We start from the raw sequence: 15240 nt of genomic DNA on the forward strand, positions 1-15240 counted from the left end.
ATTTAGTCAAGTTTTGACTAAATGTTTTAACGTAGAGGGGGGAATCGAGACGAGGGTCGTGGTGTATGCATGTGTCTGTCTGTGTGTGTGTGTAGAGCGATTCAGACTAAACTACTGGACCGATCTTTATGAAATTTGACATAAGAGTTCCTGGGTATGAAATCCCCAGACGTTTTTTTCATTTTTTCGATAGATGTCTTTTATGACGTCATATCCGGTTTTTTGTAAAAGTTGAGGCGGCACTGTCACGCCCTCATTTTTCAATTAAATTGATTGAAATTTTGGCCAAGCAATCTTCGACGAAGGCCGGGGTTTGGTATTGCATTTCAGCTTGGTGGCTTAAAAACTAATGAGTGAGTTTGGTCATTACAAATCTGAAAATTGTAAAAAAAAATTTTTTTTTATAAAACGATCCAAATTTACGTTCATCTTATTCTTTATCATTTTCTGATTCCAAAAACATATAAATATGTTATATTTGGATTAAAAACAAGCTCTGAAAATTAAAAATATAAAAATTATTATCAAAATTGAATTGTCCAAATCAATTTAAAAACACTTTCATCTTATTCCTTGTCGGTTCCTGATTCCAAAAACATAGATATGATATGTTTGGATTAAAAACACGCTCAGAAAGTTAAAACGAAGAGAGGTACAGAAAAGCGTGCTATCCTTCTCAGCGCAACTACAACCCCGCTCTTCTTGTCAATTTCCCTGCCTTTGCCATGAGCGATGGACTGACGATGCTACGAGTATACGGTCTTGCTGCGTTGCATTGCGTTCAGTTTCATTCTGTGAGTTCGACAGCTACTTGACTAAATGTTGTATTTTCGCAACTTGTTATTCACTTGGAATCAGCTAGGTGAATCACAGTATATACCAAGTACACCATCCATCCCCCCCTACCCCCCCCCCCCCCCCCCCTTGCATTCCTGTCGTTCATTCTGAGATGTTGCAGGGCAATTAAAGCATTTACATACACTCCAAACCCTTGTGTTTAGTGACAAGATTACTGCATTCATTTCTCATGAGTAAAGTTGTAAGAGCTTAATGCATGGGGGCTGTTTGCCAACAGGATCCTGATAGTCAAGGCAAACATGTGTGCTCCTGCATGATAAAACAATGGCTGCACAGTTATACATCCTGATGGCTGCATGTACACCAGAGATTCTTTGTGTGTCAACCAATTCTGCTTGCAATTCTTGCCAGGCTAGCACAAAATCGTTTCATAGATGCTCTCTAGTCTTTTGTAGTTGTAGTCCGCTGTTTGCATACTTAGGGGGCCCTTTTTGAGTGTCGCATGGAGGTCTGGCTGCCAAAGGCACTATATATGCCTGAGCAGTTCAGACAAAGGAGATAGGGCCAACAACAACAAAAATGTGTTTCCGATATGACAATAATTAGGCCAAAGAAATTAGGGTTGGTAGGTCATAACATTTAAAAAAAATTTCTTTGTTAAATGTTATTGATTGATTGAAGTTTGTTTTTTATTTACAGTCGTACATGGCTTCTTTTTTCACCGCAAATCATGTGAGCAGTGTCCCCTGGATGCGGGAAAAGAGCAACTTTGTTGTAATTTCTTCTTCTTCTTCGTTTCTGGGCTGAAACTCCCACGTTCACTCATGTTATTGCACGAGTGGATTTGTACATGTATGACCGTTTTTACCCCGCTATTCAGACAGCATACGCCGATTTTGGGGGAAGCATGCTGGGTATTTTCTTGTTTCTATTATAACTCACCAAACTCTTACATGGATTACAGGATTGTTTCCTTGCGCACCTGGTTTTGTGCTTGCGTGTACACACGAAGGGGGATAAGGCACTAGCAGGTTTGCATATATATATATATAAGCTGACCTGGGAGATTGGAAAAATCTCTGCCCTTATTCTACCAGGCGGCCGCAATTTGAACTCACAACCTTCCCATGAGTCGGCCGATGTCTTATCCACTATGCTACTGCGCCCGTCTTTTGTTGTAACGTTTTGTCATTTTTAATTAATACTTTTTTGTTTGAAGGGTGAAAAAAAGGTCCAGGGTCAGGAGGAAAATATAGGATCAGTCAAGGAATCAGAAACAATTTTTTTTTTAAATGTTGATGGGGGACTTGTCCTCAGGCGTTAAAATAAAAAAACTAAAAAAAACAAGAGCCTAGACAATGTTTCGGACAGCATATTTGACAGTCACACGCCGCCGTTTCGCCTTCCATAGGTGGGTATACACATGAATTGTGGTGTCAAGAAACAGACCTTAATTACAGTAAAACCTCCCAATGAGGACCTTGAAAATGTCCAGAAAAATCGGTCGTAAAAAGGAGGGGTCTTTATAGGGAATCTGAGGGGAGAGTTTCATCACAGATGAGGTAACTTCCTTTTAATGTTTTCTGTCACAGCTTTCTCGGCCTTCCCTGCTGATGCAAATAGACTCCTGTTCTTTGATTATTGATTGAATGTGGGTTTTCCCACTCACTGACTTTTTGCAAATCCGATCTCTCCATGACTTACTGAAGTTACTCTATCTTCAAGCTTCAAAAGTTACCGTCATTTTGTTGGAGTCGCCATGTTTACACCACCTCTCAACGATTTAAAATGAAGTACAGTAGTACCTGCCATATCCGGTCACCCATTAGTCATTGCAAAGGTGACCGCAAATATCAGGTGGCCGTTCATTACAGGCCCCCTCCTCCTCCAAAAAAACCCAAGAAACACGATCAAGTTTTCATGAAGAAAAGAAAGCGATCATCCACGAGCCGCCGATTCATTGTCTCTGTTAGTTTTGCTTTCGTTTATACATCTTAATTATTTGCGTGTTTAACTCGATCGTCCTGGCTAAGCTATTGTTTCGTATGTTTCTATGTGTGTTGTTTGGATTATTATATATGTATTTGAGTGTCAGATAAACAAGTGTTTCAAACTCACATCAGCTGTGATCGATCCGGAAGTGACTGCCGTAAATGTACATGTATGCGCATGTCTGTATTTACAGTTTGCGCACGCGTAAGTATTCATGTCGTCTGCTCGTGCAAGTGACAAGTGGCCGTTAAGTGGCCGCTCCTGTCGAGTAAGAGGGGCACCTTAGGGCAAAAATCAGTGACCGTTGACCGCGTCAGACAGGTTAACGGCCATTAAGAGTCAATTATAGAAGGAAAACTCATTAGTCATGGGAAAGCTGGCCGCTCCGGGTAGGTTCACGCCCACGAAAGGGCCGGAAATGGAAGGGACTACTGTAGAACTAAAACAGAGCACTTTGACAGAGGACACCTCACAAACTCAAGTCAAAAGAAGTGTTTTAAATGTTTCTTCAGGATAATTCATTCACTTAACTATTGGTGAGCACATAATCACAGAATGCGTACACAAACAAGTTGTTGATCAAAGTTCCACCCCCTTTCTCCCTCGCCACATCCTACTCAAAGGGAGGTCCTTCAATTGTGAAAGCACAAGGTAAGATGGGGACAGCCACAGGCCACTAGATGTACACGCACTACTGACTACCACACCTTCTCATGTTGGTCTGCGCCACTAATGAGGGACGCGTGCATCGTGTGCTGGACGAACTTTGACACTCACTGGTAAAAAGATCAAAGTCGTTATTGACCCTTTGTTGGTAGGTCGGTCGTCTGAAAAAGGAGGGCGTCGCCATTCGGAGGTTAGTTACAGTGTAAAAGGCATCCGTGCCAAGAAAATCGGTCGGCAAACGGAGGGGGTCGTTTTTAGGATGGGTTGTTACGGGAGGTTCCACTGTAATACCAAGCAGGTATATATAGCTAGCTTCCTAGTTTTCCTTGTCTGAGAATAACATATCAAACAAATAGAAGACTGAGGTGGGGACAGGGGTGGTGTGAAAGAGAGAGAGGATTGAGACAGATCAAGAGAGAAAATCGAGAACAATTAAAGTATGAGAGCAAAAGTGTGTACGTGATCATGCTACATGCAGTATCAAACTGGAAAAAAGCAGCGAAAAGAAAGTCGATCTTAATCTGCCATAATCCATTCATGTATATATAGTTCTGCCTATTTTAGAGAGCGAGATCGAGAGAGAGTACAATGCTACGGAAAATTCACTGCAAAGTTGCCTTCCTGATCCGGATCGAGACATATATACATGTAACTGCATAACTAAAGGGAAAGCAATATTAAATACGTCCATGATTTTAAATTTTGAGGGGTTGCGCTCTCTCGTCTCCATTGCGATGATAACCTAAGAAGGTTCCTGCAATGCATCGAATCCTGATCCTGATGATCAACATGACTGATCAGTATTGAAAAGTCGGGTTTGATTGCTAATTGTTTGGTTATTCTGGTTTTCTAGCTCCTTTGTTGAAGGCACAGAAGCTATTCGTTTTGGTAATTCGTTTAGTTGGCTCTTGCCTTAGATATTCTACTCATGGAGTTGCGCCATGTTAGGCCTATATATACCGCCTTACTCACGTGACAGAGCTACTCATCTAGTCAACCAGAAAAATACACACAATACTACTACTAGACAAATCAACTTAAAGTGCCAACAATCTTCAGAATTTAAAGTAACTTTGCCAACAAAATAACAACATTTTTGAGGTTGAAAACACTTTTCCGTTCTTCCAAACACAACAACGTCGTCTTTATATATTTATATTGAAAAACTGTAATATAAAGATTCTGATTCTGACACAGTCCGTGATCAATACTGGCAGCATCAAAACATACACCAACACAATCTTTCTAAAGCTTCTAAATTACCATCATGCGAATGCAGATATAACAGCCAGCCGGGCGATCTTGAATCAGCACTTGGTGATGGTGCAATTTTATCAATTGTAGCCCCGGTTTCTGTAAAAACAGCTCGAGCAACTTCAGCAGGGCAAATGTCGGGGGGAAACCCCTTGGCTAGAATACAAGAAGACAACAGCCCAGACGCCAAGCTCATGGCGGGCGGGCTACAGGAATGAAAAACGACTAATAAGACACAACGTATTTCTGACTGTCGGAAAATCTGAATACGAACAAAAAAAAAGGGCTGCACCCACTTCTGACATCTTCAAAGCCACCATTTCTCGAAACCGTACTTTCGTTTCATTCTATGAATATTCATACATCTAAAAGACCAATGGTTGGCGCTTTTACTGTCACATGATACAACCACAAACGCGTCCAAAGTGTTTTTTTCTGAATTTCTAATCTTTTTGTAAGATACGACTCTTTGTGTGTATACTATAATAACCCAAGACTTGTTTTATATTAAATTTTAAGTTACTTCCTTGTTTCATGGACCAATCAGCATGCAGATCTTCTTCTAAAAATAGAAAGTGAAAGTAAGTTGGATTTCCCCAGAAGCGTGGAATCCATTTCAGTAGACACCTCATGTGTTTATCTTCCCTTTACGTCATAATTCTGCAGAAACGAAAACAAGATTGTTTGAAATGAATCTTCATTCAACTTAGGACTCTGCAAGCTAACTCCACCTTCAGTAAGCGGCAGCTTTTGGTGAGTGTTCTTCTGTAATCAGCACAAGGACGCTATAAGTATAAGCTAGTTCAGATAACAACTAAATCGCAAACATGCATTCACATTTAATTTAATTGTGCATGGACTGTTCTTTTTATTCCATGGTTACCGTCAGTGTCCCAAATGATGAGCATCAAAATTATATCTTTAAACATAGAAGAATGAGAGGCAACTTGATTCGGCGGAACGGGTGTGGTCGATGATATTGATAGATCCCATTTTTGGGGACTATATATACATAATCAGAGACATATGTATGTCTCTGATATAATACTAGATGATTACCCGCTTCGCGGGTGAGTGGCGCACCGTGCGCCGGCTTCGCCGGGTACCCGGCTTTGTCGGGTGAGTGGCGCACCGTACGCGATTGACGCCACACGAAGAAAGGGAGATAAACGCGCAAAACACTGGAGAAGATAAGGAAGAGTTACTGGGAATGGATATATATACAGAAAAACCATAAAATCCATAATCGGTTCAGCGCTGCACTGAGAGCACATGTTGAAAATTCTCATCGACCAGATTGTGTCCGGGGTCTACCTGAACATGCCCACCAAATTTGAAGCAGATCCATCGAGAACTTTGGCCGTACATAGCGAACACACAGACAGACACACACAAGCCGTATCATATAGATATAGATGGTTCCGAAAACACTAGAATTAGTGGGGATAAGTTGATATATATATAAATATATTCAGTTTTATAGTAACAGATTTGCATCAGTTTGGAACAGTTGACCAACAAAATGGCTATGCTATTATCAACCAGTTCAAGGACCGGCTAGATATGAAACACACTCAATGAGGAAAAGCCTGGATGAGTATAATTAATGGGTAATACTTGCATGTCGCACAAGTTCAAAATTAAGCCTGCATTTTCAGACCCAAATACATTTTTGGCCACTTAATAATAAAGTTAATTGGTCTTAAAAGGAATAGGAATTAGGATTAGTTAGGACAACAATTTTGGAATGGATTATTACAATTTTGGAATGGATTATTGTGTGTGTGCTGATATGTTGTTGTTGTTGTTGTTGTTGGTGTTGGTGTTGTTGTTGTTAACATGCTGCTTAATTAGTAAATACTTTGGACCTTTCATGTGATCTTGAAACTATAAATGCTTCACATTCTATTATGTTTATTCTTTTTTTCTGATAGCATAGTGATGTCTGACCTCTCATCTTTTGATATGTTAATGGTTATCTGGCAACATTATTGGTGAACTAGATCAAACTGCAGAACAGAAAGGAGGCATGTACATATTTTATGTCAAGGTTACTTGAAGAGAGCCAGTGTTTAAAATAGCCATTCTGTCATGAAACTGAAACAGAAAGTATGTAGGGTGTCTATTTTTTGTATGTGAGCTGATAAAGAGTCAACAACAGAGGAACTGAAAGTATAAATATTGTTGGCATAGTTTATGTGACGTTGGAGTTTCAGAAAGATTCTGTTTGTGAGAGAGATCGAGCTTGTGCACACTTATACTCTTTGCAGGAGAGAGAATTAAATCATGCGTGCATCTGGTATATGCATGTAGTGCATTGTTATTATCGGTCAGATTGAAATGATTGCAGCTGGACTTTACTGATTAGCTAGGGCACGGTACTATAGCTGTCGCTCGCTTCAGGTATGCATGTTATGCATCCATCATCAGGTGATCATTAAAAGCTAGGAAGAGCTTGGAGTTCATTAGCATGAAGCTAAAGTGAAATGTGCTGCTTTAATACTAACTTAGCTAGTGTTATGATATGATATTCTTACTTTATTTAGATGTCTTTGTTTATTTGTTTGTTTGTTGGTCAACGGTTTTAGTCACATGCAGGCAGTGGACTTCTGTTTTTAGTTGAACATTATTCATCAGGGTGTGTTAACCTAGGTTCTTGCTTTCATTAGAAAGCTGGTCTGTACTGTCTAGCCAGAGCTGGGGTGTTTTATTTGGTGCAGCTTGCACTGAGCTTTTGCTTTTGTGAAATCTTTTTTTTTATGGGAAACACGAGTTCTCATCAATCACTGCAGGCCATCGCCAGTGAATCGTAGCTCAGATGTGCAGATTTTGAAAGAAAGTCAGTTAATCGTTATATTGCTGGTTTTAGCTGGTCTCACTTTAAAAGCGGGCCGCAACTCTTCCACTGCACTTGAAAATCCGGAGTTATTTCCGAACATCGTCTATTGAACTTGAAAAATACTGCTTTAAGATAGATTTTGTTCAGTTCTTGCTAAAATGGCACTGAAAATTATTTTCTTTTATTCATTCTTTGTTTCAGGCTGGAAACGAGTACATATAATTTCAGATCATTTGTGTCATTAACTCTTTTCAAGCATTACAAACTGAAATGAAGGAGAAACTGACAAGAGTTGATGAAGGCAAATTATACATGATCAGAACGCATCTTCAACTTTTAATTAGCTCTCATCCCATGGATGTTTTCAATAATTCCAGAGAGCTTTTTTTCTCTTCTTCTTTGCTTTATTCACTTGAAACTGCTGAATAATCATAAAGCATTAGATTGTGACAGCCTAGCTGTGGATACGCCATTGGAACAATATTCCTAGCCTTAGGCAACATTCTTTTTACATAATTTTCACAATGGAGAGTGAGTCGGAGAGTTATTCAGAACATCCGAGCACGACTGAGTCTGTTGAGGAAAAGCTTCGACTAAATCAGGAACCTTGTGGTGAAAACGCCTCTGTTTGCTCAGACGCTCATACTGGTGGCAAAACTGTTTCATCTCATCCTACCTCTGCATCCAAAGATAGCAGAGAATCACCAGGGAGTGAGGAGAGTGGTTCTCCTGCAAACAGTGTGGGTTTCTCAGAGAATGGCCTTCACGGGCACACACTTGAGGCATACCTGTCTGACTTTGGATCGTCCGGCAGCTCAGGGTCTGACCTGGGAAGCATGAGTCGTAGTTGTATGGAGCGCCTGATTGGCAGGCTGGAATCTCCTAGTTTGGACTCGGCGATCAAGACGGAACTTCAGACACCTGAGGAAGAAGAGGACGATAGATGTCCATCCCTTTTCCAAGTTTCCATGATGACTGCCAGCATAGCAGATTCCCTGCCTTGCACTCCAACTCTTCTCAATCGGCATGCTGAATGCATCACAGAGGAACCTGAGGAGGGTGATCGTAGAGCAGGCTTGATGCGAGAGACTGCAGGGGAAGCTACAGTGACTCCCCCAAAAGCTTCAGGCTCTAGTGAAGGTGACAGTTGTTCTTTGAAGTTTGGCATCACTGGTGAAACATCCAGCACACCAGATGCTTGTTCTTCACATGTTAGCCCATACCCTTTGGATAACCTGCTAGGAGGTGCAGTTGACAATTGTAAAAAAGACAATAAAGCCGATGTTTTTAGTAGAACAACGCTAGATTACACTGCGGATGACGAGGATCCTGACCGGTGTCCTTCTACCTTCTGCGTCTCTGCAGAAATTGCAGACTCAGACCAAGTGGGAATGACTGCAACATTTTTCACTGGCAACAGAGAGGAATTCTGCGATGAAGAGCGCAGCACTTGTGGCGTCAGTGATAAAAACCTTGTTGAAAAAGCTGCACAACCAGGGTTAGACAGAAAGCTTCAGTTGAATGTGTGTATGTCCGAGTCATTAACTGGACCAAGTTCACAGATCTTAAGCAAGGAGCACTTAGAGGTCTTGCAGCTCCTTGGTTTGAGTGAAACTGAAAGTAGCACTGTCAAAACAGACTCCCATGACTCTGATATTGAACTGTTGTCCCTCTCACAAGATGACTCCATGAGTGCATTGCAACAGGACCAGTCTGACCATATGAGGCAGAGTCACCTTCAACCCAGTGCTCATTCCATACCTTCTGTTTCAGAATCTTGTGAGGAAGACACTCATCTGACGCCTGTAATGGATGACAAAACACCTGGCAACAATGCAAACTATCTTCAAGATGGATACATCTTTAACATGGAAGATCCCAATCTTCTGAAAGACATTGACAGTGAATCAGACATGTCAGTCGACTCTCCTTGTCATTCTCCACCACCAGACGCTCAAGTGCAGATGAATTTTGGGAATCAGCAGGCGCATGAAAAGAAAGATACAGACAGAAGGATGGATGCAGGTTCCCTGGATCAGAACACTAAGGTCACCTATTTCAGCCCAGAAGATGGTGCCACAGAAAAGATATACTTTGATCCTGAATTCTCAATGAACTCTCTTACTGATTTTTCCATGCTTGGACTTCCTGGCAAGATATCAGCCGGTGATAATCAGGTCAGGGCAGCACGTGATGTTCTGTCAAACCAAGCACGAGGACAAGAACATTCCGAGGACAATGAGTCTGTCAGTGGTGCTGTGAACGTTGGCTCAAACACCGATGTCAGAGGTCTTAGTCCTAGAAGCCAGGATTGTTCTTCCTCAGACCCTGACCCATCTTGCACTCAGACGAGTCAGAGAGGTAACAACACTGCCTGCAGGCCCATTGCAGCACCAAGAAAAGGCCCACCAGCTATATCTGCCGGCAGCTTTCCAGTCAATGAGTCTTTTGCTGAAGAGCCTATGGCAAGTTCTGGCGTGTCTAGTCTCCTAGGAGTGCCAGAGAACCAGAGAGCACGTTTCAGAGCTACTGATGATGATTCACAGAAGAATGATGATGACTTCGGGAGACCATCCCTGCAGGAGCAGAACTATGAGAGATACACCTCTGGGCCACACCCTTCACAAGGTCATATTAACACTCAACCCTTCCCGACAAGACTAACGTCTTCAGCACAGAACACCTTTGAACAAGGCAAGTTCGGGTCACATACTGAAGACCATCATCGCCAGTTTGCAGGAGCACCCTGCACCCCAGCTGAACAGTTTCCAGGTAGAGGCCAGACTGGTCCCACCTTTTCTGGTAGCAACACAGATCAGGAGAAGTTCGCCCCACAGCCACAGAATGTTCAGGTCTGTGCTGCAGATCAGGCTGGGGTAACTGTTATGAAGCAGAAAACACAGGATTGGGCAGCTGTAACACCAACTGGAGGCTGGGCTGCTGAACCTTCTCACGCTCCAGTAGCACAAGGCTTGCAGCTGAGCGGTACTCCGGGCCAGACCAGTCTCACAGCACAGGGTGAGTTAATTCACTTCAGCTGTGTCTCTTTACTTTGTGCTGTTTAGGGATTAAGTCAAGCCGTGTCTCAGGGTATAAGGGAAAAAGTGATCTTTACATTCTGTTTTTCAATTCTGTGTGAGTGCCAGGTTGTCAGCAGTGTGACAGAATCAGTCTGTGCTGTTCTTATCATTCTTCTGAACATAGACACACACGTACATAGGCATGCACACACAAATGCGCACATGCATGCACGCACACACAGACCACATACACTCATGCATCCACATATATATCATGTTAAGAATATATACTACTGTCTGGCTGTATTCTATCTTGAGCTGCAAAAACAATCATGAATTCAAATTTGGTTCTTTCAACAAGAAATCCTTGTGTGTCTTGCTGCAGGAGGCAGTCCACTCTCCGCACAACAAGATAGACACCTGTCTTCACCACAACAGCAAGTGCGTCAGGAACTAAGCGCCGCTTATGAAAGAAAGGATTTGAAACTGGCTCCCCAGAGTTTGCAGAGCCAGAGACGCGAACAGGCCCCTGAGGACTTGCAGAAAACTGTGATGGTGACAGGAGCTGCACTAAAAAAAAGAGGATGAGGAAATCTGCAATTTATATTTTGAAAATGAGAAACGTAGTGGAGGCGGCGAGATTGGAAAAGACTGTCTCTTGTGGGATGAGAAGAGGAAGTGTTTCTTCATCACCTTCATTGATAGCCAGGGTTGGTTTCATGTTCTGTGATCTTTTCTGTTGTATTTCCATGTGCTTTGCGTTGGTTTTCTCCTTCAAGCCATCAATCCAAATGTGTGTGCCAAACTCATTTTCTGAAATAACCAAATATGATATTTCTTGCTCTTTTTCGAGGAATAATTTGATCTATATCCATGTTTTTAACCCTCAAGCTGGTACTTTTTTTTAAAGCTAGTACATGTGAGCTAGTTAGCTGAAGTTTAGTCTACTTTTGCCTGGTTGCTAGTTTTCTTTGTTTTAATAACTAACTCTGCGAGATTACATCATTTAAGCATTTGTGAATGCTGTCAGGAGTGTGCAGGCAGCTTCTCTTTTTGTTACCACAAGGTAACATAACATTTGACACAGCATTAGAATGCTTTCCTTTTGCCCATTTGTTCCCAACCTTCCCGAACTCGGGGAATTCCAGATCTACTACGGTCCATGTTATGTGATACAGTGCAACCCCCGTTTTAAGACTTCCCCTTTTTAAGACCTTGGATTTTCAGATTTTCTGTTCATAACATCTGTAAATTTACCCCCATTTTAAGACGCCCTCCATTTTAAAACCTGATTTTTTGAGATTTTTGAAAGTCTTAAAAGGGGGTTCCACTGTACTTCAACGGATCATTTCAAATTCATATTTTCATTTTCTCTCTTTCAGTTGCAAAAAGGGTTGCAGCTAGGGAGCATGCCTTGAAGAGCTATCCTGTGCAAGTTGAAGTTTGTTCGTCACCACCAACACTAAGAGCTGAAGCTGCACTGACACCAGAAGGACGCCCCTCGCGAACACAAGCCAGAGTTAAAATTACACCTCTGCCATCCCAGCCAGGAAGACGTTCAGCGACATCGACCAATGCCGCTTCAGAGTACAGGGTGAAAGTATCGGGCGTGCCGTCAGGAACCAGCGCCGACTGCTTGCAGAACTACCTTGAGTGTGTGTTAGGCATCTCTGTGACATCCATTGCTCTAAGCAAGGGCCGCAACTCCGCTGTGGTGATCATGAGTAATTCTTCGGGTGATGAGCTTGGTACGTTATTTCATAAGATTTTATTTGAGACATGTACACTACACGAGGAAAATTTCTTGGCTTGAGTACATTCAATATATTGATTGATTGACACAAGAAAATACAAGTGCTCACTGAATTTCTGACACACACGCATGCATGCACACACACACGCATGCACATTCGCACAAATACGCGCACACACACACACACACACACACACACACACACACACACACACACACACACACACAAACACACACAAACACACTTGAAAAAAACATGAGTGGTTACTGAATTCTACCTTAAAAAGGTCACGCTTATTAAAGCATACTATTCATGAGAGACATACACTTACTGGTTCAAGAATGTGTTAATGTATTTGGTATCTTGTCAGTTTTAGTATTAACTCTGCTGTAAGAGGTTTCATACATATAGAGATACAGCAAAAATTAAAATTCACCAAAAGAAAAAATACTTTGCCTGTGCAGTCACAATGTATGACTTAAGGTTACAAAGTAAAAAGTATGTAAGTTTGTTTCATTATTTCCAGATTTACCAAGCATCAACAGCGCATGTGTGGAAAGTCCGCTTGAAGAAGGCAGCCTCGTGTCATTTGTGAAAGTTTCTAGTTCTCCATCATCTGTTATTCGAGTGACTGGCCTGAAACCTAAGACAGCTGATGAAGCAGTGCAGTTCTTCTTCAGCAACAAGAGAAGGAACCAGGGTGGCCCAGCGAAGAGAGTGGAAAGAAGTCAAGATAAAGCATCAGCTCTCGTCCACTTCATCAAGCATGAAGGTTGGCAATGATAAAATATAGAGGTAGATTGTGGCCGTGTGGAAATGCTTAACTTTGAAGAGAATCAAAATGTATCTGATTCAAGAAAACTGGTGGTATTGATAATTGTATTATTTATTGTAAAATACTGTATATCCATGTCTGAAAATGATTGACGGTATTGAAGACTGTGCACACGTTTATAACTTATGCTTTAATTGATAAATGTGAGGTCAGTGCATGTAAACTCACAATTTGATTTGTATGTTGTGTGAAGTGAAGGTGTTGTGCATTGAATACAAGCAAAAAAATAACCTACCTTCATGTTTGAAAACATTCTTAACGTAAGGAGGTAAGCAAATATAATCAGTTTATCTTTTCACATCAAATGTGTACAGTAAAACCTCCCACTAACGACCTTGAAAATGTCCAGAAAAATCGGTCGTAAAAAGGAGGGGTCTTTATTGGGAGTTTGGGAGGTATAATTTTTTTCACAGGGGTGGCAACTGTTGGGCAGTTCAGTCTTGAAAGTTGTGTCCGTTATCCTATTTGTGTTCCCATTTGTTGTGCATATGGATAAGCATGATGTACGTGCATACACCAGCGCACAGACGGGCAGACATAACACACACACACACACACACACACACACACACACACACACACACACACACACACACACACACACACACATATACACACACACACACACACACACACTTACACACACTCGGTGTCATAGGTAAAACTCGCTGATTGACCCCGGGTAAGAAGGTCAGTGTCTGTAACCTGGGACAGGAAGGTTTCCTCTCAGACATCAAAGGAGACCGTCCCATAGGTAAAACTTGCTCATTGGCAAGTATGAGTCATTGACCCGAGGTCTCAGTTGGTGAGCACACACTCACAGAATACGTACACAGCAATTCATTATTGAGATGTTGTTCTAACTGCCCCTACCCAACCCCTCCCATCCCCTCCCCCTACTTCGAGGACAGTCCTTCAATTGTGACAGCAATAGGTGAGAAGATGACAGCCGTAGGCCACTGGACTTGCATGCACTACTGACTACAGACTTCCACCCCTGACTCTTGATGCGTGACTAATGGCGTGCGTGTTCCGCGTGTGCTGCGTAATTACGACCTTTGACACTCACTGGTTAAAAGGTCAAAGTCGTTATTGACCCTAAGTTGGTAGGTCGGTCGTCGGAAAAAGGAGGGCGTCGTTCTTGGGAGGTTAGTTACAGTGTGAAAAGCATCCGTGCCGAAAAAATCTGTCGTCAAAAGGAGGGGGTCGTTCTTGGGAGAGGTCGTTACGGGAGGTTCCACTGTATTTCATCCCAACAATGACTGTACACTGACTTGACTGTGTGTACAATATTCTGGTGATACTTTACAGATGCAGAAGCTGTGGTGAAGAAAGGAGATCACACTCTTGACGGCAACCCACTGCATGTAACTCTGCATGATGAAGCGGACTCTGAAAATGAATCAGATGAGAGTGAAAGAAGAAGGTCTGTTTCCTCCATGGACGGAGAGTCATTCAGAAGGGATGAGCCATCATCAGATGACGAGTATGCAGCAGATCAGGAAGGTAAAGCTGCACAGTCCAGCAAAGGAGGATTGGCTTCAAGGGAAGGAGAGTATGCCAGAGGAAACACAGATTTCATGTCAAATAGGCAACATGAGTCAGCAGTAAGCAGCTCTTCTTTTTCTTCAGACAATGACCGAGACAAAAATAAAGGCCAATACTCCAGTTCAGCTTTGGCACAGATGAAGCCCAGAGAAGACTACGACGAAGGGATGGGAGATCCAAGAAGACTCACTGATGAGTATCCTCAACAGGGGGGTTCAAGGTACCAAGAGGATCCTAGCAAGGCTTTGAAGAGGCAGACAGATGGCTACAGAGGGCAGGCTGACAGTGGTCTCATTGATTCTTTTAGGAGTCCAAAGAAAGACAAGAATGAGTTCAAGGTTAAGGAAAGAATGGAAAGGGCCCCAAGCAACCAGTATTCAGGTGGCAGTAACAGTCCCATGCTTGATTGCAGGAACCTTCGTCCAACAGCAGCCAGCTCCACAAAAAAAGTCACCAGAAACCAGTGTCACCCGTGAAAAGCATGATATAGCGATCAAGCTGGAAGAAAGAGCCATACGAAAGATCACTGGCAAC

General features: G+C 42.2%; 3 protein-coding genes across 5 annotated transcripts in view; 2 read left to right on the top strand and 1 right to left on the bottom strand.

Moving 5' to 3' along the window:
- Positions 1-5021, bottom strand: part of LOC138982464 (protein mono-ADP-ribosyltransferase PARP14-like) — a 53108-nt gene extending 48087 nt beyond the window's left edge. The window contains exon 1 of one of the 3 annotated variants that reach the window (XM_070355758.1): positions 4720-5019. In XM_070355758.1, the coding sequence (XP_070211859.1) occupies positions 4720-4906 (187 nt within the window). In that variant the 5' untranslated portion in view covers positions 4907-5019. Of the gene's footprint in view, positions 1-4719 lie in introns of all 3 variants that reach the window. The other 2 variants (XM_070355757.1, XM_070355759.1) reach the window with 2 other exon arrangements.
- A 301-nt stretch (positions 5022-5322) lies between these two features.
- Positions 5323-12090, top strand: LOC138982454 (serine-rich adhesin for platelets-like). The gene is made up of 4 exons (XM_070355747.1): positions 5323-5463; positions 7751-10567; positions 10955-11279; positions 11952-12090. Exons 2-3 carry the CDS (start codon positions 8074-8076, stop codon positions 11155-11157), a joined length of 2697 nt encoding a protein of 898 aa, XP_070211848.1. The 5' UTR covers positions 5323-5463; positions 7751-8073; the 3' UTR covers positions 11158-11279; positions 11952-12090.
- Positions 11590-15182, top strand: LOC138983156 (uncharacterized). The gene is made up of 4 exons (XM_070356564.1): positions 11590-11635; positions 11952-12317; positions 12850-13095; positions 14470-15182. The coding sequence occupies exons 1-4, from the start codon at positions 11590-11592 to the stop codon at positions 15180-15182; spliced, it is 1371 nt and encodes a 456-aa protein (XP_070212665.1).
- Positions 15183-15240: the final 58 nt, after the last annotated feature.

Source organism: Littorina saxatilis, linkage group LG12, assembly GCF_037325665.1.
Source record: "Littorina saxatilis isolate snail1 linkage group LG12, US_GU_Lsax_2.0, whole genome shotgun sequence".
NCBI lineage: Eukaryota > Metazoa > Mollusca > Gastropoda > Littorinimorpha > Littorinidae > Littorina > Littorina saxatilis.